General features: G+C 47.6%; 1 protein-coding gene across 1 annotated transcript in view; it reads right to left on the reverse strand.

The window, feature by feature from the left end:
* The window catches only part of AK9 (adenylate kinase 9), a 239,389-nt gene that overhangs the window by 74,639 nt on the left and 139,980 nt on the right, over positions 1–24,770 (reverse strand). The window contains 2 exon segments of the mRNA XM_073336992.1: positions 9,525–9,744; positions 23,573–23,697. Of these exon segments, the coding sequence (XP_073193093.1) occupies positions 9,525–9,744; positions 23,573–23,697 (345 nt within the window).

The following is a 24,770-nucleotide window of genomic DNA, read 5'->3' on the forward strand; positions in this document are numbered from 1 at the left end:
CTGCCGAATAGATGGTCTGGCATGCCTCCACTCGCACCAAGTCGCCTGGGTCCTGGACCACGAGGAGTACGTCATCAGCATACGCTGACAGGACCAGCCGCAGCTCCGGCTCCCGCAGCACCAACCCTGTCAACCTCCTGCGGAGGAGACAGAGGAAAGGCTCGATTGCCAGAGCGTACAGCTGGCCCGAGAGGGGGCACCCCTACTGCACTCCTCGCCCGAAGCTGACCGATTCGGTCAGAGTCTAGTTGAGCCTAACCAAACATTCCGCGGAGGCATACAGCACCCGGAGAAAACTCACAAACTGAGGTCCAAATCCAAACGCCTGCAGAGTGCTCAGGAAGTACCCATGGTCTACTCTATCGAACGCCTTCTCCTGATCAAGAGACAGGAGGGAGAACGACAGACCATCTCTCCGCCCGAGTTCCAAAAAGTCCCAAACCAGAAATAGGTTTTCAAAAATGCTGCGAGCCGGGACAGTATAGGTCTGGTCTGGGTGGATCACGTCCGCCATCACGGACCCTAGCCGCAGCGAGATTGCTTTTGCTACGATTTTGTAATCCGTGCTAAGGAGTGAGACGGGACGCCAGTTTCGTAAATCGCGGAGGTCCCCCTTCTTCGGCAACAAGGCGAGCACCGCTCGCCTGCACGACAGAGGGAGGACCCCGCTCTGCAAGGACTCAGCCCAGACAGTGACTAGGTCTGAGCCAAGGATGTCCCAGAACGCGCGGTAAAAACTCCACGGTCAGCCTGTCCATGCCCGGAGATTTATTGGTGGGCATGCGACGGAGGGCTTCCGAGAACTTGGCCAGGGTGAGACGCAGCTCTAGCTGGTCTCGGTCGCCCACGCTGACTGTGGGGAGTTCCTCCCAGAGCACCCCGCAAGCGCCAGGATCGGTCGGATCCGGGGAGAAAAGGCTTGTGTAGAAGTCATGGGCCCTCCCACACATCTCCTCCGGATCCGTGAGGGGGGTGCCGTCTTCCGCAAGAAGGCAGGTGACGTGTTTCTTGGCCCCCCTCGTTTTCTCCAGGGCATAGAAGAAGCGAGAGCGGCGGTCCATCTCCCGAAGGAGGCAGATGCGGGACCGAACGAAGGCACCTCGGGCCCGGTGGTCCTCGAGGGCCCAGAGCTCCTCCCGCTTCTCCCAGCACGCTTTGCAGAGGGATGGGTCCTCGGGGTTGGCAGCCAGGTGCCTCTCCATCTCTAAGACCTCCCGTTCCAACTGCTCTATCGCCGCATTTCTCCGTCGGCTGGTGCCCCGAGTGTAGTCACGGCAGAAGAGCTTGGCGCGCACCTTCCCTAGATCCACCATCGCCGCACTGAGGGAAAGGCACGCCACTGCTCTCGCCAGGCCAGCCAAAACTCCCGGAAGGACGTCACAAAGCTCTCGTCCTCCAACAGGCTGTTGTTAAAGTGCCAATAGGCCGGCCCCAGTCTCTCTGCACGGAGGGAGACCGTCATGGTGGCTAAATGATGGTCGGAGAATGGGGCCGGCCAAATGGTGGAGGAGTGGGCCTGTGAGAGATGGAAACGGGATAAGTAAATACGGTCCAACCGAGAGTGGTGTGACCGATGGGCCTCCACCCGCACAAAGGTGAACGTGGAAGTGTTATCTGGGTGATGGTCACGCCAGACGTCCACTAGGGAGTGATGTTCGACTATTCCTCGGAGAATGTTCGCGGCGGCTGGGCTCGGCTCGGCCCCTGAGCGGTCCCATTCCTCGAGGGTGGTGTTAAAGTCCCCTCCCAGGACCAGGCACTTGTGCGAATCAAGGGGAAGTTGGACACCCGCTGATAGAATTGTGGCCACTTTGGGCTCGTTTGCGGGGCATAAATGTTAACAAGGTTGACCACGAGCTCCTCCATATGGACTCGAAGGTGCAGCAGGTGGCCCGGCATGGCCTCAGTGACCCCTAGCACCTTGGGCCGTAGTGGGGGAGAACAGGGTCGCCACTCCAGCTTGCGAAGTCGTGAAGTGGCTAAAGTATACCCCGTCCCCCCACTCCAGCCGCCACCTGTCCTCGACGGTCGGGTCCGTATGGGTCTCCTGCAGGAAAGCTACAGAGTACCCCCCTTCCTGAAGGTAAGAGAGCACCTGGGACCTGCGGAGAGCCATTCTACAGCCCCTGGTGTTCAAGGTTGCAATAATAAGAGGCGTCATGCTGGAGGTGTGGGGGTCTCTTATTGGTGGGGGTGTTCGTGGCCCCCGGCAGGTTGCGCAGCAACCCGTGACCCATCCCGTGGATGAGTAGATCGTGTCGGAAGCTGCGGGCTCGCTCGTAGGCCGCAGCACCGCGCCTTCCTTGCCCCCTGCCCTCCTTTATAAGGGCCCTTGTGGCCTGGAGGATTTGGTCAAAGTCCCCCCATAGCTGAAGAGCCAGCTGTACCCTATTGCGGGTGCCACGGGTGTGTTCTAGGAACTTCCGTAGTGCATGCTGCAGCTCATGGGGGGGTGGGGTTACAATTTCCGGGGTGTTCCCTGGTGGGACTCCTTAATACAGCCTCGTGGTCCGCTAAGGCAGGTAGACAGAGTGCGGACCACTGACGGGGCGTCTGACAGGCTGGGGTTATTAAATTCATTTCATGCCTTGGGGTGGAGGGGGATGGCAGGGAAAAAATTGTCACTCCTAATGGGTCGCGACTAGAAAGTGCAAAGACTGCTCCCTGGGGGGAATCTGCGAAAGGTGGAAAGGAAATAACCCCAGGGGCGTCATTAGCATTGCAGGAGGAGGGGACTTGGGCAGGGAGAGGGGTGGGGGCAGGGGCAGGGGGAAGGCTCTGGGGTTCAGAAGGCAAGCAGCTAAAGGAAAGTGCCTCCTGAGCAGAGTCAAGGGGTAAGGGAGGGGGCTCCCAATAATGCTAGGCACTGGCTCCATGGTGGTCTTAGCGGCCATGGCATCAGGTGGTGGACCACCTTCTGCAGGGTGCTCGCCCGGGAAGGCAATTAGGGGGAGGGAGCATGGGGAAAGGTGGGCTGGGGTAAGGTTGCCCAGCTCGAGGCCAGCCGGCAGTAGATCATCCTCTCCCTGGGTGACCGGGGTCAAATCTAGGGCCTCAATCTCTGCATACACAGGGGAGAGGCCAGCTTCTGCCACCCCGGGGGCCTCTCCTCTAGGGCCCGCCTCAACGGTTGCCTCGGGGTCCGTGGGGGGTTCAGGTGGTATCCAGGCAGAAGGGGCGTCCTCAGGAGTCTCGGAGGGGAGGGTCTCCCATGGAGCGGGGATTCTGCCCTCCAATGCCAGTCCGTCTTCCCCTCCCAACACCAGTGGATGGATCCCACTCGTGGCCGTGGCGGGAGGCTCAATATCAGTGCCTCCTTTCCTGGTCTGCCGGGGGGCTTCCGCGTCGGATGGATGCAGCGGAGCTCGAGCCTTCCGCTTGCGTTGCTTCCCCTGGACTAGGGTCCAGCCCTCCATAGCGTCATCTGGGGGTTGGTTAGCAGGGGTCGTGTCGGGGGGCGGAGGCGATGGTTCAGGGGTTCGGGGGGGTAGCGGTGAGGCAGCATGAGAGGCGGGGGTTTCTCCTTTGGGCGGACCCTCTCCTATACCCGGTAATATCCTTGCCACACCCTCCTCCATAGGCTCTGCTGGATTGGTACTAGCAAGGGTGGAACTCCCTTGCTCGCCTGGGCGTTGTAGGGAAGGTATCTCTTGGGCCTGGACGGGAGCAGCGATGGATCGAGTAGGAGGAGGGTTGGTTTCAGGTGCCGGGCAGCCAGGGGCGTTGGCAGCGACGGGGCCGATGTCCTGCCAGGTCTCTGGGGTTTCGAGTGCCCCTCCCCCCCGGGCCAAAGAGTCTCTGCGGACATGCCCCGCTGAGCGGCAGAGGTAGCACCGGGCCTCTCCGGTGGAGTAAAAGACCCGATAGCGGGCTCCCTGGTAGGGGACTAGGAAAGACCCCTCGAGCACCTCTCCGTCACGCGCCCCTGCCGGCGGTAGAAGCTGCACTTGCCGGCGGAACGAAAGGACGTGATGGAGGGTGGGGTCCTTGCAGCCCAATGGGAGAGGGCTGATGACAGAAACAAGTTTCCCCAGAGTGGAGAGAGCGGGTAACAGGGCAACATTGGGTAAGAAGGGAGGAACGGAGGTGAGGATAAGGCGAACGCCCAGGTCTTCTAGCGGCTCTAGGGGGACAAACACTCCCCCTACCGCCAGGCTCCTCTCCACCGCCTCCTGAGTGGCAGCCTCCGAAGCTAAGAAGAAAACGACCTTCCCATACATCTTGGAGGCTGCCACAATAGCCGTGGGTCCCACCACCTTCGCCAACACCTGCACGTATGTCTCCACGTGGGGCGAGGCGGGCACCAGGAGGCAATGGACACCGTGCCTCCTGGTCAAGGCGGGGAAAGGGCCCCGGCCGCTGGTGATGGTGGTGGAGGCGGGGGGGGGTGAGATGACGAGGCGGCAGGCAGAGGGGGGCCGTCACCGCCTGGGCATACGTCCTGGGGGCTGGGGAAGGGACAATCGCAGAGCTGGTGGAGGGAAACGCAGGGAGGGGCGCCACGGCTGATGACGAGGCCACAGCGGTGGGGGCAGCCCCTGCCATGGAGGGCTTAGTGGTTTTAGCGGGGCCCTTTCCTTTCATCTCGCCCTGGCCCTTCCGGCCAGCTGGGGGGGGTTCCTAGAATCTGGGGGGGCGGTGGGCGCAGCAGTGATCACCCCGGTGCCTCCTGCTGCCGGTGCCCCAGCGGGGGGGGGGGGGTGGCAAGTATCTTAACAATAGTGGTGGGGGGGGACCTTGGGTCGGGCAGGGGGGGTGGTGGGGGAGGGACAACTGATTTTGTTGAAGCGTCCTCGCCCCTCTCATTCCCCGCCATTGTGATCAGGGAGAGACGGGGAGACACCAGAAGGAGGAGGAGATGAGGGGGGAGCAAAGTAACTGCTCCTCCCCGCTGGGCTGCAGGCCGGGGGGGGGAATGCCGAGGGGGTTGGACTGGGGGGGGCGGAAATCGGGGTCTAGTAATAGGGACTGTGGGATAAGCAATCCGGGGGGTGGGGGGGATGCAGACCTACACACGTTTGTCCAAAGAGTCTCGGTTGGTCGGCTGTTATGTCCGGTCCGAAAGGCAAAGTTCAAAGCGAACAGCTGGATCCGAAGGGAGATGGCACGTTGCCAGCAGGGATGGATGGCGGGGGGGGCCGTGACAGTTGTAGTAAGGGTGAGGGAGTTTGGGGTACCGATGGATGGGGGGGAGGGCTCCGTGCCACCCCCCCTGTGCTGCCACAAACGCAAGTAACCACAGTCAAACTCCCCCCCACGAGAGTATAATTCAAAAAATTACTCAGTCTTACGGCCCCCTTCACGATGATTTATAGCTTCCCCGGATTGTTTCTCCTGTCTTCTGAAATCTTCTTCTCCAGCTGTGTTGGCTGTGTTCCAAGGCTTCCGGCATGCTGAGAATGTTGTAAAGTCTGAGCTGCCAGCAAAACGGCTGGGTCTGGGGGTTTCCACTCCCCCCTCCGGACAGCAAAATCGGCAATCTTCCCCCCCTTCCTCCGGGGGGGGCTCAGCTGAGGCAAATAGCTGCGCCTGAAAGCAGGCGTGGGGGGGCGGGTGCTGGCGACAAGCTAAGGGCCGACCAGCACGTAGACGGGAAAAAAAAACAAAAAATCAAAACAAAGCAAAAAAAGTGTTTGGCCCGGTCGGGGGGGGGGGGGGGGGGGCTAAGGCAGGTTCAAAAAGAAAGAAAAATCCAGGCCAGGGGGCTTTAGGAACGAATAGAAAGCAGATAGCTGAGGAGCAAGCAAAGGATGTTCCGTTTCCCAACAGGGAAGGTTCCAGAACAATCAGGAACCTTCTGGAGACAATTAAGACAGGCTGATTAGAACACCTGCAGCCAATCAAGAAGCTGCTAGAATCAATTAAGGCAGGCTAATCAGGGCACCTGTGTTTAAAAAGGAGCTCACTTCAGTTTGTGGTGCGCGTGTGAGGAGCTGGGGGCAAGAAGCAATAGGAGCTGAGAGTGAGAACGCAGACTGTTGGAGGACTGAGGAGTACAAGCATTATCAGACACCAGGAGGAAGGTCCTATGGTGAGGATAAAGAAGGTGTTGGGAGGAGGCCATGGGGAAGTAGCCCAGGGAGTTGTAGCTGTTGCATAGCTGTTCCAGGAGGCACTCTAGACAGCTGCATTCCACAGGGCCCTGGGCTGGAACCTGGAGTAGAGGGCGGGCCCGGGTTCCCCTGAAACCTCCTAACTCCTGGTCAGACACAGGAGGAGTCGACCTGGACTGTGGGTTCAGAAAAACGGCCAAGCTGAGGGCTGCCGTGAAGCTCCAAGGTGAGCAAATCTGCCAATAAGCGCAAGACCCACCAAGGTAGAGGAGGAACTTTGTCACAATATGCATTTACTCATATGTAGTAACTAAGCATTCTTTTTTCTGCCGAGCTGTTGTCTAAGACCCCCATCTCCTGAAATATTCCTCTGCACCCTAATGAGCTAAATTCAGAAAGCAGGAGCTAATGTAATGTTCTTTAATCTACCTGGATTTCTGTAAGGCATTTGATACAGTTCCATGTCGGAAATTATTAGTTTAACTAGAGAAGATGGGGATTAATACAAGAATTGAAAGATGGGTAAGGAACTAGTTGAAGTGAAGAATACAATGAGTCATGCTGAAAGGTGAATTGTCAGGCTGGAGGGAGGTTACTAGTGGAGTTCCTCAGGGATCAGTCTTGCAACCAATCTTATTTAACATTTTCATTAATAACCTTGGCACAAAAAGTGAGTGTGCGCTAATAAAATTTATGGATGACACAAAGTTGGGAGGTATTTCCAATACAGAGGAGGACTGGAATATTATACAAGAAGATTTGGATGACCCTGAAAACTCTAGTGTGACAGAGTGCAGGGGGTGAACAAGTGATCCTGCAATCTGATCACTCGGATGTTCATTAGTTTCCCTTGAGAAAGCTGATGGGGTTGGGGTAATTAGAGGATCAGGCTGGACAGATGGATAGGATAAGGAGCCAATTAGCTTATCAACCCAAGGCTGATAAAGAGACAGAAGGGAAGTGCCAAGGGAAGGAGAGGGGACTAGGGCTGAGTTAGCCCAATTACATGGATGCCTCAAGGGAGAGAGACCTCCATTTCCCTCGGGTTCTGGGGGAAGGGCCAAAAAGCATAGGTGGTGTTGTAAACAGACTGTTGCACGGGGATTGTTGTAGAAATGGTGGAGGGAACTTAAAATAAAAGGGTGTAGTGAAGGCACAACTATTGGAGTCCATGCAGTTTCTGCAGGGAAGAAGACGTTAGAGAAGCCACGCCCCGCTATGTGCAGTATTAGAAATCTTATGAAATTTAAGAGCGCAAAGTGCACACTCACGCACTTAGGGAGTAACACGAAGAATTTTGCCAGCAGCTGGGGACATATCAGTTGGAAGAGACAGAAGAGATGAAACACCTGGGTGTATTGATTGATCACAGGGTGACTATGAGCCACCAGTGTGATGGAGCCATGAAAAAGGCTAATGCAATTGTAGGATGCATCAAGCAAGGTATTTCCAGCAGAGATAAGGAAGTGTTATTACAACTATACAAGGCACTGGTGAGACCTCATCTGGAATACCGTGTGCAGTTCTGGTTTCCCATGTTTAAGAAAGATGAATGCAAATTGGAACAGGTGCAGAGAAGGGTTACTAGGATGATCAGAGGAATGGAGAACCTATCTTACGAAAGGAGACTTATGGAGCTTGGGTTGTTTAGCCTAACCAAACAAAGGCTGTGGGGGGAGATATGATTGCTCTCTAAAAATATATCAGAGGAATAAATATCAGGGACGGGAGTTATTTAAGTCAAGGGCCTATGTTAGCACAAGAATAAATGGATATACACTGGCCATCAACAAGTTTAGGCTTGAAACTGGACAAAAGTTTCTAACTATCAAAGTCGTGAAGTTCTGGAACAGCCAAAGGTTATGGGTCTATTACAGGAGTGGATGTGTGCTGTTCTGTGGCCTGCGATGTGGAGGAGGTCAGACTAGATGATGACAATGGTCCCTTCTCGCCTCAAAGTCTATGTGTCTATGTACATCTATAATTTATCAACCCAAAGAAGTAATATAAATTCTATGTGCTAGTGTGAATCATGATGCACTAAATAGGTCAAGGTTCTCAAACTATTTAACATTTAGCCCTTCTTTTATCAAAGGTTATAAACTAAGAAGGGAAGGAGTCTGGACAGCAATAGGGCATGGATGGCCGTTCTGCTTATCTGTGGTGATTAGAGCCAAAGTGGAGTCTCCATCTGTGACACATGGGAAAGGCATGCATTTGTGTGTGCATTCAAGCTGAAATGATCACACTGACATTATCACATACACTCATTGGCAGACGAGAATCAAAAAGTCAAAAGACAGAATACAATAACATGATTTGATGTTTTTTAAAATTTCATGATTTTGGGGGCCAATCTCATGATTTTTGACCTCCTGAGGCTGGCAATACTGCATCTCCAAACCTCAAAGATGAGATTTTTAGAGCAGAGTTCTAACTTTTGACAACTGCTGGAGCAGAACTTTTACTTCTAGCAGATGAGGATCTCCAGGGCAAAGGAAAACCCCAGCCATGCCCCTTTCCCCTGGATAGATCCCTGTACTAAGGCCTGAGAGGGGGATGGTATAAGCATCACTCTGACCACTTCAGAATTGTTCTACTTGCCTCTGGTGCTCCTTGTAGGACTATGAAGTTCTGCTTCATCACCCAATGCAGAGATCTGCCTAGATGGTCTAATCTAACTGTGAATGATTCCCCTTCATTCTCAAATGCCCTTTTGTGGGTGGGCACCCTAACAGGGGTTACCATCCCTCTTCCCCTCTCAGGTCCCTAAGAACTCCACAACGGGTTGTCTTACCCCAATAATACCCTTCCTAGGGGCCAGTTTATTACAAAAACATACTGCAAATAATCCATAATAGAAGTCCAAAAACATAGTCCACCTGCCACTCCCAGTGCATAGTTGTTAAAATCCCATGACACACAGTCCGTCAACATAGTACATACCATACTCTGGAGTTTTCCACCATACCTGGGTTCTTCTTCAGTCCTCTTTTTTGCCCCCCTCCCCGTCCTTCTGCCAGGACAGCCACTTCACCCCTTCCAGCTGTAGTATATCCCTGTTCTTCGCAGTGGAGCCCCCACTGGGGATCTTCCTACCACCGCCAACTCTCTGCTGGGACTTCATCCTTACCTGGGGAGCATCCCTTCCTCTCCCCCAGCCCTCTGGCTCCAGTTCTTCAGCATGGAGATAAGCTCCTCCACTGCTCCCCTTCCTTCAGCCCTCTCTGACCCTCAGCTCTGGCTCTCCAATTTGAGGAGGTTAGCCGGAAAACCCCTCTGATGTTCAGCCTTCCTTCAAGGACCTCTATCCTTTCTGATTCTCCATGATCCTTTATAGCACCAGGTGCTGCCCCGCTGTATTAACTGACCACCTGAGGTGGCACAGGAGAGCTAGATCTCCTTCATTACAAGGAGCCTCACTGTAACACTAATCTAAAATCTGTTTGTTACTGAAAGAATAAAACCTACCTTTATTTTTTCTTTCATGTCTTTCAGCTTCTTCTTATTTTCCATTTTTTTATTTTGTCTATCTCTCCATTTTTCCAAACGTGGAGGAAGAAGACGATCAGAAATGTCACTTTCTTCCACTTGGATAAAAACTGCAACATCGGGGCAGAGTCCTCGTTCTAATAAGTACTGGGCCTCCTCAAATGTACGAGGGAAACCATCCAGTATAAATCCTGTGGATCTGATTGGAAACAAAGATAAAAATGATGTAATTCTAAAGTAATCTTTTTCTACACAGAAAGTTCAGTGAGCGAATGGCAAAAAGAAAAAACATTTTATTAAAAGGATTTTTTTAATAGTAATTTTAAAAAGTCATTATTTTTCTCTCAATTTCTTGCAGTTCCCTCTTGGGGCTGGTCTATATGGTGCAGCAATGTGCACCAGAGGGGTGTGAATTCAAATGTTCAATGAGTTGCACACTAATCTTGCTGGCACACACTAAAAAGTTCCCTAGTGAGTAGACAAGCCCTTAGAAATCTAGAAGCAATTTTTCACTTTTTATTTTATTGTATTTTATTCTGCTTAGCAAACATTGTCTTTCACTCTGTATTTTGAATGGCGCAGAAATCAAATGCCCATTTTGTTTAAGAGTAATTTCAGCTTAGATGGCATTGTGTCTAAAAGAGCTTTGTGTGCTTGCATCTTCAATTTTGCTAGTGTGGCTCTGAAAATAGTGTTTGTTAGCCACTGCTGTAGAATCATAAGTGGGGGCACAAATCATTATTTTGGTATGATCTGTCATGTGAAGTTTGTTAGCTGATGATTTCCTTTCAGGGAATGACCTCTTCCACAGTCCATAACATGGACTACACCTCTCTGCATGAACTAAACCTCTCTCCCCACAAATACTGGAGTCAGTTCAGACTTGTCTATGGAACTCCAGGTCCTGGTCATACCCCTTACATCTTCATACTAGATAAGTACTTCCAAAGCTGAATTTTCCAAAGCTGTGTTTCTGCACTTCTTATTATTAGATTGAATATAAGAGTAATGTTTCATATACATGGGCTTTATATAGACAAAGCACTTCCCTTAAGTGACCAGATGGCAGGAAAGGTCAGATTCAGAAAGGAAACTTGATCTTTTGCCCAGTCAGATATTTGGACAAAGGAAGGAAGGAAGCAAGGAAAGATAAATAGGACAGTAGGACTTCCCTCAAATTAGTATTATTAACATTTAAAAAAACCTCTTTTGGAGTCTTTCCCATTGAAGGATGATTTTACAGAGGAATGAAGTCAAGCCTATAGTGCTTTTTCGAAAAAAGGCTGATGGATGACAAGGCTTTACAGACTTCCTTTGTGGAAGCTAGCACCCTTTCTGCCTAGGATACCTCTGTGGAAAGGATTGAGTGGGCTCTGATATTTTCTAAAATTACTTTATCTATGCACAAATATGCTTCTGTGCCCAGCGTGTTTGGAGGGGGGCAGCACAGAACACCACATCAGCCAAGGATTTCCCCATGCTGGCGGAAACCTCAGCTTCACATTTAAGGCAGACGTAAGACCCCTTTGCGTTGACAGAGTGGTGGAAAGGGACTACAGAATGGGCCAGGGTCTGACTCAGTGTTTTTCTGAATTGATAGATTCTCCTACAGTATCTTTTAACAGTTTGTCTTACATTAGGCATGTGTCATGATTTCTCTATATGAGGCTTTAGGCAAAATGAAAAAAGAATTATTTTCCCCTGAGGAATGGGAGAAATACATAACACTGATTATGAATGATTCTGGAGCATGGCGAACAATCTTGTCCTTGTGGATGATGGAGCAAATGATAGCATCACAGAAATGTAGGGCTGGAAGGGACCTCAAGAGATCATTTCATGTCACACAAGAATGGAGATTTCAGAGACTTTTCTTGCCAACGTGACTGCAGTCAGGAGACATGTTTATGGAAAGAAAATGTAAGGAATTAGATACCATCAGTTTGAACAGATGGGTCACAAGACTTTGCAGCACTGTAGGCAGATCCTAAATAGGGATCTGGTTGGTTTGGATACACGTACTGCTTTAAGAAACCTAGATATTATCAGGTGATCTTTCAGAGTTTTTAATGAGCCTACATTTATGTCACTATTTAATGTCAAGATATGAGGAAGTTACTCACCTTGTGCAGTAACGATGCTTCTTCGAGATGTGTGTCCCTAAGGCTGCTCCAGTTTAGGAGTCTGTGTGCCCCTGCACTTCTAATCAGAAATTTTTGGTAGCAGTGTCCTGTTGAGCCCGCGCATGTGCGCTCCCTCCCTCGTGGTCTGCCTTGAGGCTATTTAGCACTGCACAGGCGAACCCCCCTCATTTCCTTCTCTACCACAGAGCCCTATAGAGAACTCTGAAGTAGAGGGGAGGAGGGCGGGTTGTGGAGCACCCATAAGGACACACATCTTGAAGAACCATCGTTACTGCACAAGGTGAGTAACTTCCTCTTCTTCTTTGAGTAGTGTCCCTATGGATGCTCCACTTTAGGTGACTCTGGAGCAGCACTCACCACTGGAGGCTGGGACTTCGGAGCAGAGTCTTTTACTATAGAGAGTACTGTGGAGTCAAAGATGGTGTCAGCGGCCAAATCTTCAGTGATCACATAATGTTCTGCGAAAGTATGGACAGAGGCCCCAGTCATTGCTCTATAGATTGGGGAGATGGGGTATCCCTATGGAATGTGATTGAGGTAGGAACTGATCTCATGGAGTGTGTATGAACGGAAGCAAGTTGCGCTCTTGCTAAGTGATTAATGCAACTAGAGAGCCATTTGGATAGTCTTTGAGGAGATATCACAGAGTTTTAGAATCTTTCTGTGGATGAAAGGAAGAGGTTAGGGGATTTTCTGAAGTCCTTAGTCCTGTCCAAGTAGAATGCTAATGTCCTTCTAATATCTAGCATATGCACAATTGTCTCCAGTTGTCACAACGTGGTTTTGGGAAAAAACAGGGAAATGGATCTCTTGATTCCTATGGAAAGTGCAGAAAAAGTAGGGAGAAACTTCTGATATGGCCTTAGAGTTGTTGGGGTTTTTTTTTTATTATTATTTTTTAAAGACAAAGGCCGTGAATGATGGGTGTGCCATCAGGGCTGCTATTTCTCCTATGTGCCTAGCTGAGGTGATGGCAATTAGAAATGCTGTTGTCATGGACAGGTGTAAGAGAACAAGTTGCCCTGGACTTGGAGGGAGGTCTAGTCCAAGCCCTGAGAAGTAGATTAAAGTCCCAGGCTGGAGCGGGTGGTGTAACATGGGTGAAGAGAGTCCCAGTGCCCTTAAAGAGTCTACGCATTAGTGGTTGAGCAAACGCCAAGTGGGAAGCCATTTTCGCCATGAAATGTACCTTAAGGGAGCTAAGTGAGAGTTTAAAATGTAGTGCAAAATCAGAGGGAGGAAAGATGAGGTTGGGTCTGTCCGTTTGGAATGGTACAAACTTGGAGTCGTTTCCATTTTGTAGATAGGTGTGTGGAGTGCTCAACTTGTGGTTGTATTGCAACTTGTGTTTCAGCTTATCGGAGCATTCTGCTTCTAAGCCTTGGAACAAAGAAAGATCCAAGCCTGGAGGCAGAGGACCCATAGATTGGGGTGAAGGGTCAGCCCATTGTTTAGAGGGAGCGGGTGAGGAATGGGCTGACATCAGAGGAACAGGAGGGCATATTGCCATCTGCATCAAGTAAGGGAGCCAGAATTGTCATAGTCAAGAGGGGCAATCACAATAACTCTTGCTTTGTTTCACTGAATTTTCAACAGAATCTTGGATACAGGAGGAAACTGGGAAAAGACATACAAGTGGGCCCTGTCCACTGAGACGATGAGGGCAACTGCCAGTGAATGTTTCCCCAAAAGGTGGCTATATCTTGAAGCACCTGTGAATTCAGTATACACTCACTGTCGTGAGAAAATTCCAACTGAGACTGTTGGTTATCCCTGTTCTGTATCCCTTGTAGACAGACAGCTGAGATGAGCACATTGTGATGGGTGCATCAATTCCAAAGTTTGAATGCTGTCTTGCAGAGGGAGGGAGATCTGGCAGCTCCTTGTCAGTTTATACAAACATACAGGTCACATTAAGTACATCATAATCTTTGTGTGTTGTTTTTGATGAAAGGCAGAGTTTGTGCACAGGCACTCCTGACAGCCTCTAACCCCAAAAGAGTGATATGGAAGGTCATTTCTGTGGAAGGCCATTTGTCCAGAACCTTGTTGTTGTGTAGGTGAGCTCCTCAGCATATTAGCGAGACATGTGTCCCAGGGTGGTGAATGGGGTAGTGAGAGGAGCGCTCTCGCTTGTACTGCATCAGGTTGGTGCTGATAAAGTCCAGTCACTGTACCGGGGTTAGTATGCCACTACAATGAAGTGAACCTGTGTGGAGCAGTCTGTACCTATAATGATCCTGCCCCAAAGGTAAGCAGTAGGAAATCTCCTGTATGATGGTTGTATTGAGATATGGAAGTAGGCACCCTGTAAGTTCAGGGCTAGAAATCAATCTCTTTGCTCTAGAGCTGGTCCTAACTGCTGTGAAGTAAGGTAAGGTGACTTCTGAGTGGCGTGACAGGTGTATAGATGGCAGCTGATGCTGTAAGGTATCATTGTTCAGGCCCCCGATCAGCTCATCAAAGTGCTTCGAAGAGGCAGTTTGAGAGGTCATGGACTGGGGTGCAGTCTGTTCTCACTTTTGAGCCCTGGGCCTCTTACACTGTGGCTCATAACAGCACAGAAATGGTGAGTATTGAGAAGATTGTTATCTGTGGTGTGGTTGAGAGGTATATCTTCTCTTCTGTTCCACAGTGTAGATTCCTAAGGAGTGTAGTGCGGTCCGAGAATCCTTCAGGATGTGGAAAGAAAATCTGTCTTCTCTGCAAAGAGTTTGGCCCTTCAAATTGGAAGTCTGTAGCTCTTTGGGCAATCTAGAGAGGTGTAGCAAACAAAAAAAAAACCCCACAACCCACCTCAGTACCACTGTCATGGAGACTGGGCGGGCAGCTATAACAGCTACATCCAGTGGTGTCTCCAGGACTGGTCTGGCTATTAGCTGACCTTCTCTAAGAATGGTCTGAATCTGTTCTTTTTGTGTTTCCAGTAACATTTCAGAAACATCCTGGGTTTCCCAAGATTAACAAAATTGTTTTGGCCATGACAGTTTGGTAATTTATGACTCTAAACAGTAATGTTGTTGATGAATACGCCATCTTTCAAAGCCTGATCATATGGAGTTGACTTAGCATTATGTTGCTTGCTTCATGCATTAATCACATCCACTATGATGGAGTTGGGTTGCGGATGTTGAAAACAAAGTCTGCCTCTTTGGGTAGAGATGTAGGGTTGTTTTTGTTTACACTCTGTTGCTGGTTGGTGCGAAGAAGGCTGGCTCTGCCAGATGATTTTGTTAGGATCTAGAATCAGCTCATTAATTGGGAGGACAGTTCTAGATGAGACGGTAATGTGCAGAATTTCCACCAACTTGTGATGTGTATCTGCCATCTCCTGTAAGGGAATTTGCAGCTTGTCTGCCACCCTCTTGGTAAGATCCAGAAAGTTCTTAAATCTTCACCTAGTGATGAGGGGTGGGCAGCACAGCCTCATCTGGGAGAGATGAGGAGAAGTGTGCTGAAGAGGTAACTTCCTCTTCAGGTGTGGGTTTTTTGTTTTTTGTTTCCCCCCCCCTTCCCCCATCTTTCCTGTTCTGAAAAAGCTTTCTCCTATCCTGGCTCAGGTGCTCTCCTGCCCTGGCTCAGGTGCCAGGCTGTAGCAAACCATCTGGTGGACTCTCCCTGAGAGACACCGGAGACAGTCATGCCATGTGTGTGTATGTACTCAAAGAGTTACAATATGGCCTTGGGAGGGAGAGGCAAGAAGGCAAGCACGGGCGGTTGGCGTGATGGAATTGGGAATGACCCTTGTAGTATGGTGCTGGGCCACCTTGAGGGGCCAGGGAATGATATTCTCCTGGCCAGTGTCAGATTCTTCAGTGGGTAAGGGTGCTGCTGACTGAGGTATTGGCAGTACACAGCCCAGTGCTAAGAGCGATTCTGGGTGCCGGGATGTGCTCGATACTGGGGTCCTGGTACCAAGTACTGGGTATTGTGGTTCTTCTCCAATCATCAGGTCTCCAGGGCACCAGAGCTCATGCAGTACCATGGGTTCATTTGGTACCACAGAGGAGGGTCCGTGGTACATTGTCAGTACCGATAGTTGGGCAGAGCACTCCCTAAATGAGAGTTTTGCCCAGTACAAAAAGTTTGTTGGTGCCACTTTTTTAGAGACGGTTTGGTAATTGTCTCTCCCTGGGTACTGAGGCCACAGGTCTACAGAGTATCAGAGTACCTGTTTTACCATGGGCTCATCCGGAACCCCAGAGGAGTGTCTATAGTCGGTATCAATGGTTGGGAAGGTGCAGAACACTTCCTAGGTGGGAGTTTTGTTGCATCTGGTACCAAAGGGTTTCGCTATGCTGCTCTTTTAGAGATGGTGGGGTAACTGTCCCCTCTCCTTAGGGGATGGTACCGTTGCCTCAGAGCATGAAGGTGGAAGCTTCTGGTGTCTCCGTGCTGAAGCAGAGCTGACAGCAGGGCTTCTCTGTGTCACTCTTTTAGAGATGGTATGGTAACTGTGTCCTCTCCGTGCAGTAGTTGCCCAGGGTAGAACTCAGAGCAGCACAGAACTTACAGAAGCCCCTTGTCGGTGCGCAGAGCAGAGCTCAGAGCAGGGCAGAGCTCACAGCAGGAAGCCCCTTCTCAGGTTTCAGCTTCCTGAGCTTCCCTGCCAAGCGGGTGCGGCAGCTGAGCTCACAGCAGGAGGTTCCGCACTGGGGAACACCCCTCTGACTGGCCAGTTGCTCAGAGGAGCCTTTCCAGGGGGAGTCTGTTGGTGGCTTCTTCTTTTTCTCTCTCCTCCTCTTCACCACTCGACCCCTTTTGAAGTGAAGGCTCCGGGGATGATCTGGGGTCAACACCCACTGGAGTCCCCTGCAGACTGAAGTGTTTTCTCTACAGGGAGGAATTTTTACTTCAGCTCCCAGCTCCTGTGAGGCTGCAGTTTTAGGTGTGGCAGGTAAAGCACTTCTGTGAGGGTCTCCCAGGCACAGTGAGTGTCTGGCCATTACAGGAACAGACTCCTGGTAGGAGAGGCACCACTTGGAGCAGAGAGAGCCAGGCAAGCCCCTGGCAGGGGGCGTCATCCTCTAGTAGGGAGGAATATGCAGAAGAACATCATCTTTACTTTTTTTTTTAACTGAAAAAGAAATAATTATGAGTCTACTAGATGCCTGGGGAGGGGGGGAATGCGCCCAGACAGGGAAGGAAAGTGAAGTTCTTTTCCTTTTTCTCTTTTCTTTTTAGACCAAAGGAATAAAATTAAATTAAATTAAAATAAAATAAAACACTAGCCTGAGTACTTTTAGGGAGAACAAAGGTAACAAAACAAACACTACTTATGCTAATGACACAGATAAGGAAGGGACAACTGCTCAGAGGCCAAAGGCGTAGAGAAGTGAGGGGGGTTCCCGTACAGTGCTAAATAGCCTCGAGATGCACAGGCTCAATGGGACACTGCTACCAAAAATCTCCGATTAGAGGTGCAGGGGCACACAGATACCTAAAGTGGAGCACTCATAGGGACACTACTCGAAGAAGAACACATGCGATGGTGGGAAGTTTTAGGTCCAGAACAGTGCAATGGTTCTCAGGGTACCCAGGATTGTGAGTCACCTTGTTACCCCCTGCCACCAGTGAGAGGGAGTCTTCTTGTGTTTTCTTGGGTGTCAGCTCTCTGATACCACCAGCCTGTTAGCCCTTCAAGAATTCTCCTCTGGGCAACACTAGCCTTTACTTTGCCTTGCAGGTTAACAATAGATGCAGCCCAGTCCCCAAGTCCTTTTGAAGCATTCCCTTGTAATGTCCAGCTCCTTTTCCACTGAATACTCACAGTGATATCAGATCTGCTGTCCCCAAAGTAACAGTAAGTACTCCAGCTTGTATGATCACAGCACTGAGATATATGTATAGTGAAAACAAGGATATGTTTATTACCGAAGATTCAAGCAACAGTGAGTAAAGATATTGGAAACAAAAGGTTACATAAAAAACAAAATCATAATACACTTTCTAGAGACTAAACTTAACCTATAGGTTAACCTGTCTAAAGAAGTCTATTTCATCCCCAAACTCCTCTGCACCATTTTCAATCAAGATTGGCCGAGAGCCTGTTTCCATGAATGTAAACACACTGCTTGTTTACTTCCTAAGTGTGGTAAGATGAGGCCCTAAGGCCCTGTATAAGACATGAGGCCTGAACTAAAAGTAATGGTCAAGACTTTGCTAATATAAAAAGCAAAGTTAAGCTGTGAGCCAGAGGCAGGTCCTGCTCACAGAAGTTGGCAAGAAGAAGGCTGCTAAAAGCACGTATACACATATAAGCACTAATAAGATGAATGTGTGCCAGGATGGCACCAGAACATCATGGTATGAACACATTCCACAGAGATAACAAGGAATAGGCAGACCATCCTAAAGACAGGATCAGAAGGACAATATGAGGGATAGACTTGTTTGTTCGAACCAACCTGTACCAGGGGAGAGGCAGCACCCTAATGCGTATAGGGGTGGTATCTCAATACATCAGGAGTGATGTGTAACCTGTTTGTACCTGTGTATAAGAATACATTCCTGAATGGATGTCTTTGTCTGGCCTAGGGGGCAGCGGAGAGTCCCGCCACTGACTGAGCCAGTCCATTGTCAGGGAGCACATATTCGTAGTATGTCCTGTAGTGTCTGCGGGAAACTATTACTGTGCTTCATTTGACAATAAACCTGGCCGGGTGCCTTCGTACGTTATCAGAGTCTGTGGTCATTGGAGGTTCTCTTGGGTCTGCTGTGTCAGTGATCTGCAGAGCCAGGGAAGCACACAGAGGGAACACTTGCACGCAGCCGACTGTTATCAACATTGAACAGAGCAGAACACCACACCGGTAGCATCTGACGACACTAAGTACAGGATTAGGGTGTGTCTTCTTTGCCTTCTACTTATTCTCCCCAAAGTTTTATCTCTGAATACAGACCTATGGCTTATTTCCTTCCCTGTTAATGTCACATTTCTCCATTGACGTAGTATGTCAATAGTTATCCATTGAGTTAGCTTACAGTACTTAAGACCTCATGACATTCTTTGGTGGACCAGACCAGAATCAGGACATTCCTGTAACCCTCTGTCAGCTGGCATTAAGGGGATCTTGGTTCACCAACAGCTGAAATATTTTGTTTACTAGGGCTGATCTTTCTATTTTGACACTAGTAGGAAAATTTTATTCAAACCCATGTGTAAACTGAGAAGCCAGTTCTGCTTGATACAAAAACCTATTTTTTTTTTTTTACAGAGCATCCCATCTTGTTTATGGCTTGCCTCTCAACTGCCAAGCTCAGTAGTCTGGGCAGACATGAAAGAATGGTGCCGGCCATGGAACAGGAGATTTTGTCTTCCAAAAAGTGGGAGTGGAGACCTCTGTGACATCTCCACTAGGTCTGAGAACCACAACTCTTTGTGGCCAATCTGGGAGGATGCTTCCTTGCTAGATACTTGATAGATGCTTCCTTGCTTTTTATCTCTGAATAACTGTTCCCATTAGCAGAATAATGGGAAAGAGGAATGGGGAGGTGCCATTTATGATCCAGAGTGTCTGTTTCCTTTGATCTTCGGCTGTTTTCCCTGGTGAAGAAGGGTCTTGCCTTTGCATTTTCATTGGATGTAACTAGATTCAACTGGGGCTGACCGAGATCCGTTGATATCAACTGGAAAATTTCTTAGTTCAGGAATAATTCTGAGTTGTCTATCTCCTGATGGCTGAGTCAAACAGCTTTTGTGTTCCGTGTCACCTTTATGCGGCTTGCCCTGATGGAGGCTAGATGACCATGTGCCTAAAAAGGACTTGTATTGCTTTGGCATTCATAAGATAACTTCTTGTGCCTCTTAATGACTTAAGTATGCTATGGTCATCATATTGTATGACAGATCCAGGATGGACCGTTTCCTCAGCAAGGCCTCATTTGATTATAGCAAACTTTAAGTCAAGAAAAATGTTGGACTTAAAGGCTGATAGCATACCTTCAAAAATACTATGTCAAATTTATCGCTGGTGTAACTCAAATGAGGCCTCTCTTTTAACTTACTTTTGCTGCTTGATAAATTTAACCAAGGTTGTATCTGATTAAAATGCAGTTCTAGTCTTGGAACTTCCAAGATAATGAACCAGATAGTGAGATACTTAAAGAGTCATAATATCCTTGAAGTTTTGCTGCTACCCAGAGAAGGGTGAAAACTGCATTGGCTCCATACTTGGCACAGTACATTCCCCAACACAATGGTAAAGCTACACTGGTCAGTGTGTTGAGTGGGAAAAGCCAAGGCTGTGTCCAGTTCATATATCATTCCACCCTTCTCTGTCCAACTGTGTGAGGGGGTGGCAATGTACTGGTTCTATAGAGCCTGTTCCCATCCAGCACTGCTACCCAACATACAGATAGCTAGTTCAAGGATGTAAGGAGGAACCTAGTGTTCCTTATTCCCCTGGGCTAGCCAAGCTACAGTTTGGCCCCCAACGAAGTAGAAGGCCACACAGAACTGGGCCCATAAACGACATATAATTTAGCCTGTCAAACTGTTGGATAATGTTAAAGCAAAAAATTGTGGAGAGAAGTATTGGACAAGTTGAGAAAGTGGAATATGTTCTTGTTTTACTGGAGTTTAAAAAAAAGTTTTCAAAATGCCATTATTTTTTCTTCATTTGATTGTGAACAGTCTAAGAACATTTTCCTCCTCACTGTAATCTTTTAATATACTAAGACAAATCTTGTTAGCATTTGTAAACTGTAAAAGTTATAGGTATATATAGTACAGACCCGTTTATGCGCGGATGATGGGAATCAAGCTGTCACGACCGCGTGTTAACGGACCGCGGGTTAAGAGGGCCATGCTGAAAAAAGTGTCTATGATTCACCTTGAAAAAAGTCGTTGTTTTCTGCTCTTTCTGGCTTGCATTTTTTTTCTCTCTTATGAAGTCTGTCATTTGCTGCAGATGAATGATTTTGATATTTTCCACATTTTGCTCCTCCATAAATCTTACAACAGTTTCTACAGCACTAAGGGCTTCTCTGGGCGAAATTTTAACCTTTTCAATGACATCCTCGCCATCACTTTCACAGTCCAACATAGCCTTGCAGCCTGTTAATATTTCTTCCTCGGACAGAAATTCTGAAGTCAGGCAATCTTCATCCATCTCCAGCCACTCGGTAATGATTTCCAGTGACGTATCCAAACTAAAATCCTTTATCATTTGAAAGAGAAGTTTACCTTTATCCTCTATTGTCTGCATGCGTGTTTGTAGGATGTCTTGTTCTGAAAATCCTTCAAAGTCTGGCTCTGAATCAGTGCCACTGCTGGAGTTTTCAGAGTCTGAGCCGTCTTTGACAGAAAAGGCATCGCCGAGAGCCTTCATCCAGCAGTCTTCAATGGACTTTTGTTTTACTCCATCCCAAACTTTTTTAACTAAATAAATAATTTCCTTCATGTTTAACTGTTTCAGGAATTTGGAAATGCCTGAAGACGTGCATGACATGATCGCTGAAATCAGCTGCAGTCGATAATTGTTTTTAAAATTCTGAATAATGCCCTGGTCTAAAGGTTGAATTTTTGATGTTGTGTTGAATGGTAGGTATAGCACTAGTATTTTCCATCGCTCAATACCAGTGATTCAGCTGGAGGATGGGCTGGACAATTGTCAAGTAGCAAAAGTGCTTTGGCTTCGAGTTTCTTTGACCGCAGATGCTTATGAACAGCTGGAACAAAGCTGTTGTGGAACCAGTTGTCGAAAATGTGTCTCGTCATCCAAGCATTTTTGCTGTTAGCATATATTACTGGCAGTTTGGCTCTATTGAGGTGATTAAAGGTGATTAAACCCCTTGCTGGCTTGGAATGATTCATCCCCCGTTAAATTTCCAAACTTTGTTGCTTGGGCTTGAAGAATTGGCCCACTTAGCGGCATTCCTTTCAGCCTTTCCTGAGGAAACCACTTGCGTTTGGCTTTATCTATTGTGGGTTTTGCTGAATAGTGCAGTTTTCGCTTAAGCCCCACGGCAGAAATGATATTTTGTACAAAGCCATTCAGTTTAGATTTATTTTTTAGCCATCCTCGGAGAGTAGATTTGGCAATCCCAATATCTTTTGAAACTTTGGCCTGCGTTTCTTCACTATTTACTGGATCTATTGCAGCTAGCTTTTCTTCTACAGTGTAGGAACACTGACGCTTGCCCTCTGCCATTATATTAGGCCTACGGTTAAAATTTTCTAATGTAGTATATTGTCAAGGTTCCTCCCCCAGTCTGAACTCTAGGGTACAGATGTGGGGACCTGCATGAAAACCTCCTAAGCTTACTTTCACCAGCTTAGGTTAAAACTTCCCCAAGGTACAAATTAATTTTATCCTTTGCCCTTGGAATATCCACTGCCACCACCAAACTCTAACTGGGTTTACTGGGAAACGTAGTTTGGACACGTCTTTCCCCCCAAAATCCTCCCAACCCTTGCACCCCACTTCCTGGGAAAGGTTTGGTAAAAATCCTCAACAATTTGCATAGGTAACCACAGACCCAAACCCTTGGATCTGAGAACAATGAAAAAGCATTCAGTTTTCTTACAAGAAGACTTTTAATAGAAATAGAAGTAAGTAGAACTAAAGGAATCACCTCTGTAAAATCAGGATGGTAGATACCTTACAGGATAATTAGATTAAAAACATAGAGAATCCCTCTAGGCAAAACCTTAGGTTACAAAAAAGACACACAGACAGAAATAGTCATTCTATTCAGCACAATTCGTTTCTCAGCCATTTAAAGAAATCATAATCTAACACGTACCTAGCTAGATTACTTACTAAAAGTTCTAAGACTCCATTCCTGGTCTATCCCCGGCAAAAGCAGCATACTGACAGACACAGATGCAGACCCTTTGTTTCTCTCCCTCCTCTCAGCTTTTGAAAGTATCTTGTCTCCTCATTGGTCATTTTGGTCAGGTGCCAGCGAGGTTACCTTTAGCTTCTTAACCCTTTACAGGTGAGAGGATTTTTCCTCTGGCCAGGAGGGATTTTAAAGGGGTTTACCCTTCCCTTTATATTTATGACATATATATATTACTATATAACTACTATATATTGTATATCTCTCTAGTGTGACAATGACTAAGCGTGCGTGATATGTCTTTACCAATATTGGTAAAGGCGTACAACATGTTTCCGCTCCGCACTTCCTGTCGATTTCTATGTTAGTGAGCAAATCTGTAGCATTATATAGCAAGTTCCTGTACTGCATGTTAATGAGTCTCGCGTGTTAAATAGGCAGCACTGGGAGGCATGGCTCTACCGTGCATTCAGCGGATTCACGAGTAAACGGGTCTGTACTGTATTTGGTTAAATTTAAAATTTAACTTTTAACACATGATGCTGCAACTTCTTGCACATATGTGGACTGGTGGCCTGCACAGATGCAGCAGCATACCTACATGTAAGCAATTGTGGGATGGGAGCTCAAGTCTGAAAACTTTCTATGAGTTAAATCTTTTCCTTCTGTGTCCAATACTTTATGAAATATGTTATCTAATCATTCTTTCTTGAACAGGATTGTTTATGAAATCTCATTTAAATACTGTTTATCACTTCCCTTCCTTTTGTCCCCTTTAGCCTTCTAGAAACAATGGGCAGTTTAAAATTAGCACTAAATTTAGCACTATATTCTCACTAAATCCTACTTATCCTTTTTGAAAGACTGAGATGTTTTGGGATGGTTTGATACTTTATTTCATAACTACTAAAGTGAATATACTTTATTCTTAGATGTATAGGCGTATGCTGATATTGCAAGATACTATATATCCAATGGATTATATATTGCATGTTATTCATTACTTATCTACAATTTGTGGACTTAGTATTGCAAAAATTGAGTTTATTAAAAGAAATTATACAAAAAGATAAATAATTTGTCAATAATAGTTACCGGATTGGCTCTTTTGTCCACCACTCAGGAACAATTTTATCAAGCACTTCTGGTGTCAATGCCTCATTCTCTACTATGTTCGCTTTGATTATTTCTTCCTCATCAGTTAACACCACTTCCTTCATCTAAAGAGACCCAAAAGACCATGAAAAAATTAATATCTATACTTTGCTTGACAATGACATTTCTCTTTAACTGACCCAGAAGGTTAGATAATGCATTTCAGGTACAGCTTTTATTCAGTTAAGTTCAGCAGCAATAAAGTAATCTAGTTGATTGTATTTTGTTGTATGTTATTTCACATACAATTTTAAAAACAGAGTTGGTCAAACATTTCTGAAGTTTGATTTTTCAACAAAAAAGAAACTAAATTTAAAACAGGATTATTTGGGTGAAAACTGGCATGAAAAATGCATGCTATTTTTGATCGCCTGTACAGATAGTCAACATTTTTGGAAGCATTGACAAAAACAAATAAATTTTTCATGAAATTTTTTCTAATTTTTCTGCCAGCCCTAATTAAAAACCAAAGTTTAGTTAATTTATGGAAAATGGGAGGGGTATGAAGGCAGTGCACTAGATGCTTTGCCCAACCAAGTTTTGCTCCATGGGGGACCCGAGAAGCAGAGGCAAAGATGGCCCCAATTACTCTTTACTTCCCCCAATTTACAGCAACTTCAGAGTTACTGTAAACTGTGCTCCATTCCACAGTCCCCAAGGATCCTTTCCAGCCATGGGGGATCACCAGAGCATAACTAGCTCTGATCTAGCTATGCCCCCTTTGCCAAGACAGTTCAGAGGTGGTATAGAGCAGTGATTCTCAGACTTATTTGATTGCACCTCCTTATTTGATTGCTCCACTTTAGGTGTCTTGACGCCTGGTGTTTGTAATAGGATATTTGTGGTAGCAGCACCTGATTGGGTCGCATGTGCACCATAGCCGTCTCTCGCTGCTCTGAGTGGTTACATAGCAGTGTGCAGCCAACCGTCCCCCCTTACCTTCTCTACCTCAGAGAATTGGCCTGAAACTCCGAACTAGGGGGGAGGAGGGAGGGTAGTGGAGCACCCACAGGGACAATCATCTCGAAGAACCTCAGTTACTGCACAAGGTGAGTAACCGTCTCCTCTTCTTAGAGAAGTGTCCCTGTGGGTGCTCCACTTCAGCTGTCTTGACACCCTGTGCTTGCAATCAGAGATT

This window comes from Lepidochelys kempii, chromosome 3 (assembly GCF_965140265.1).
Source record: "Lepidochelys kempii isolate rLepKem1 chromosome 3, rLepKem1.hap2, whole genome shotgun sequence".
NCBI classification, from domain to species: domain Eukaryota; kingdom Metazoa; phylum Chordata; order Testudines; family Cheloniidae; genus Lepidochelys; species Lepidochelys kempii.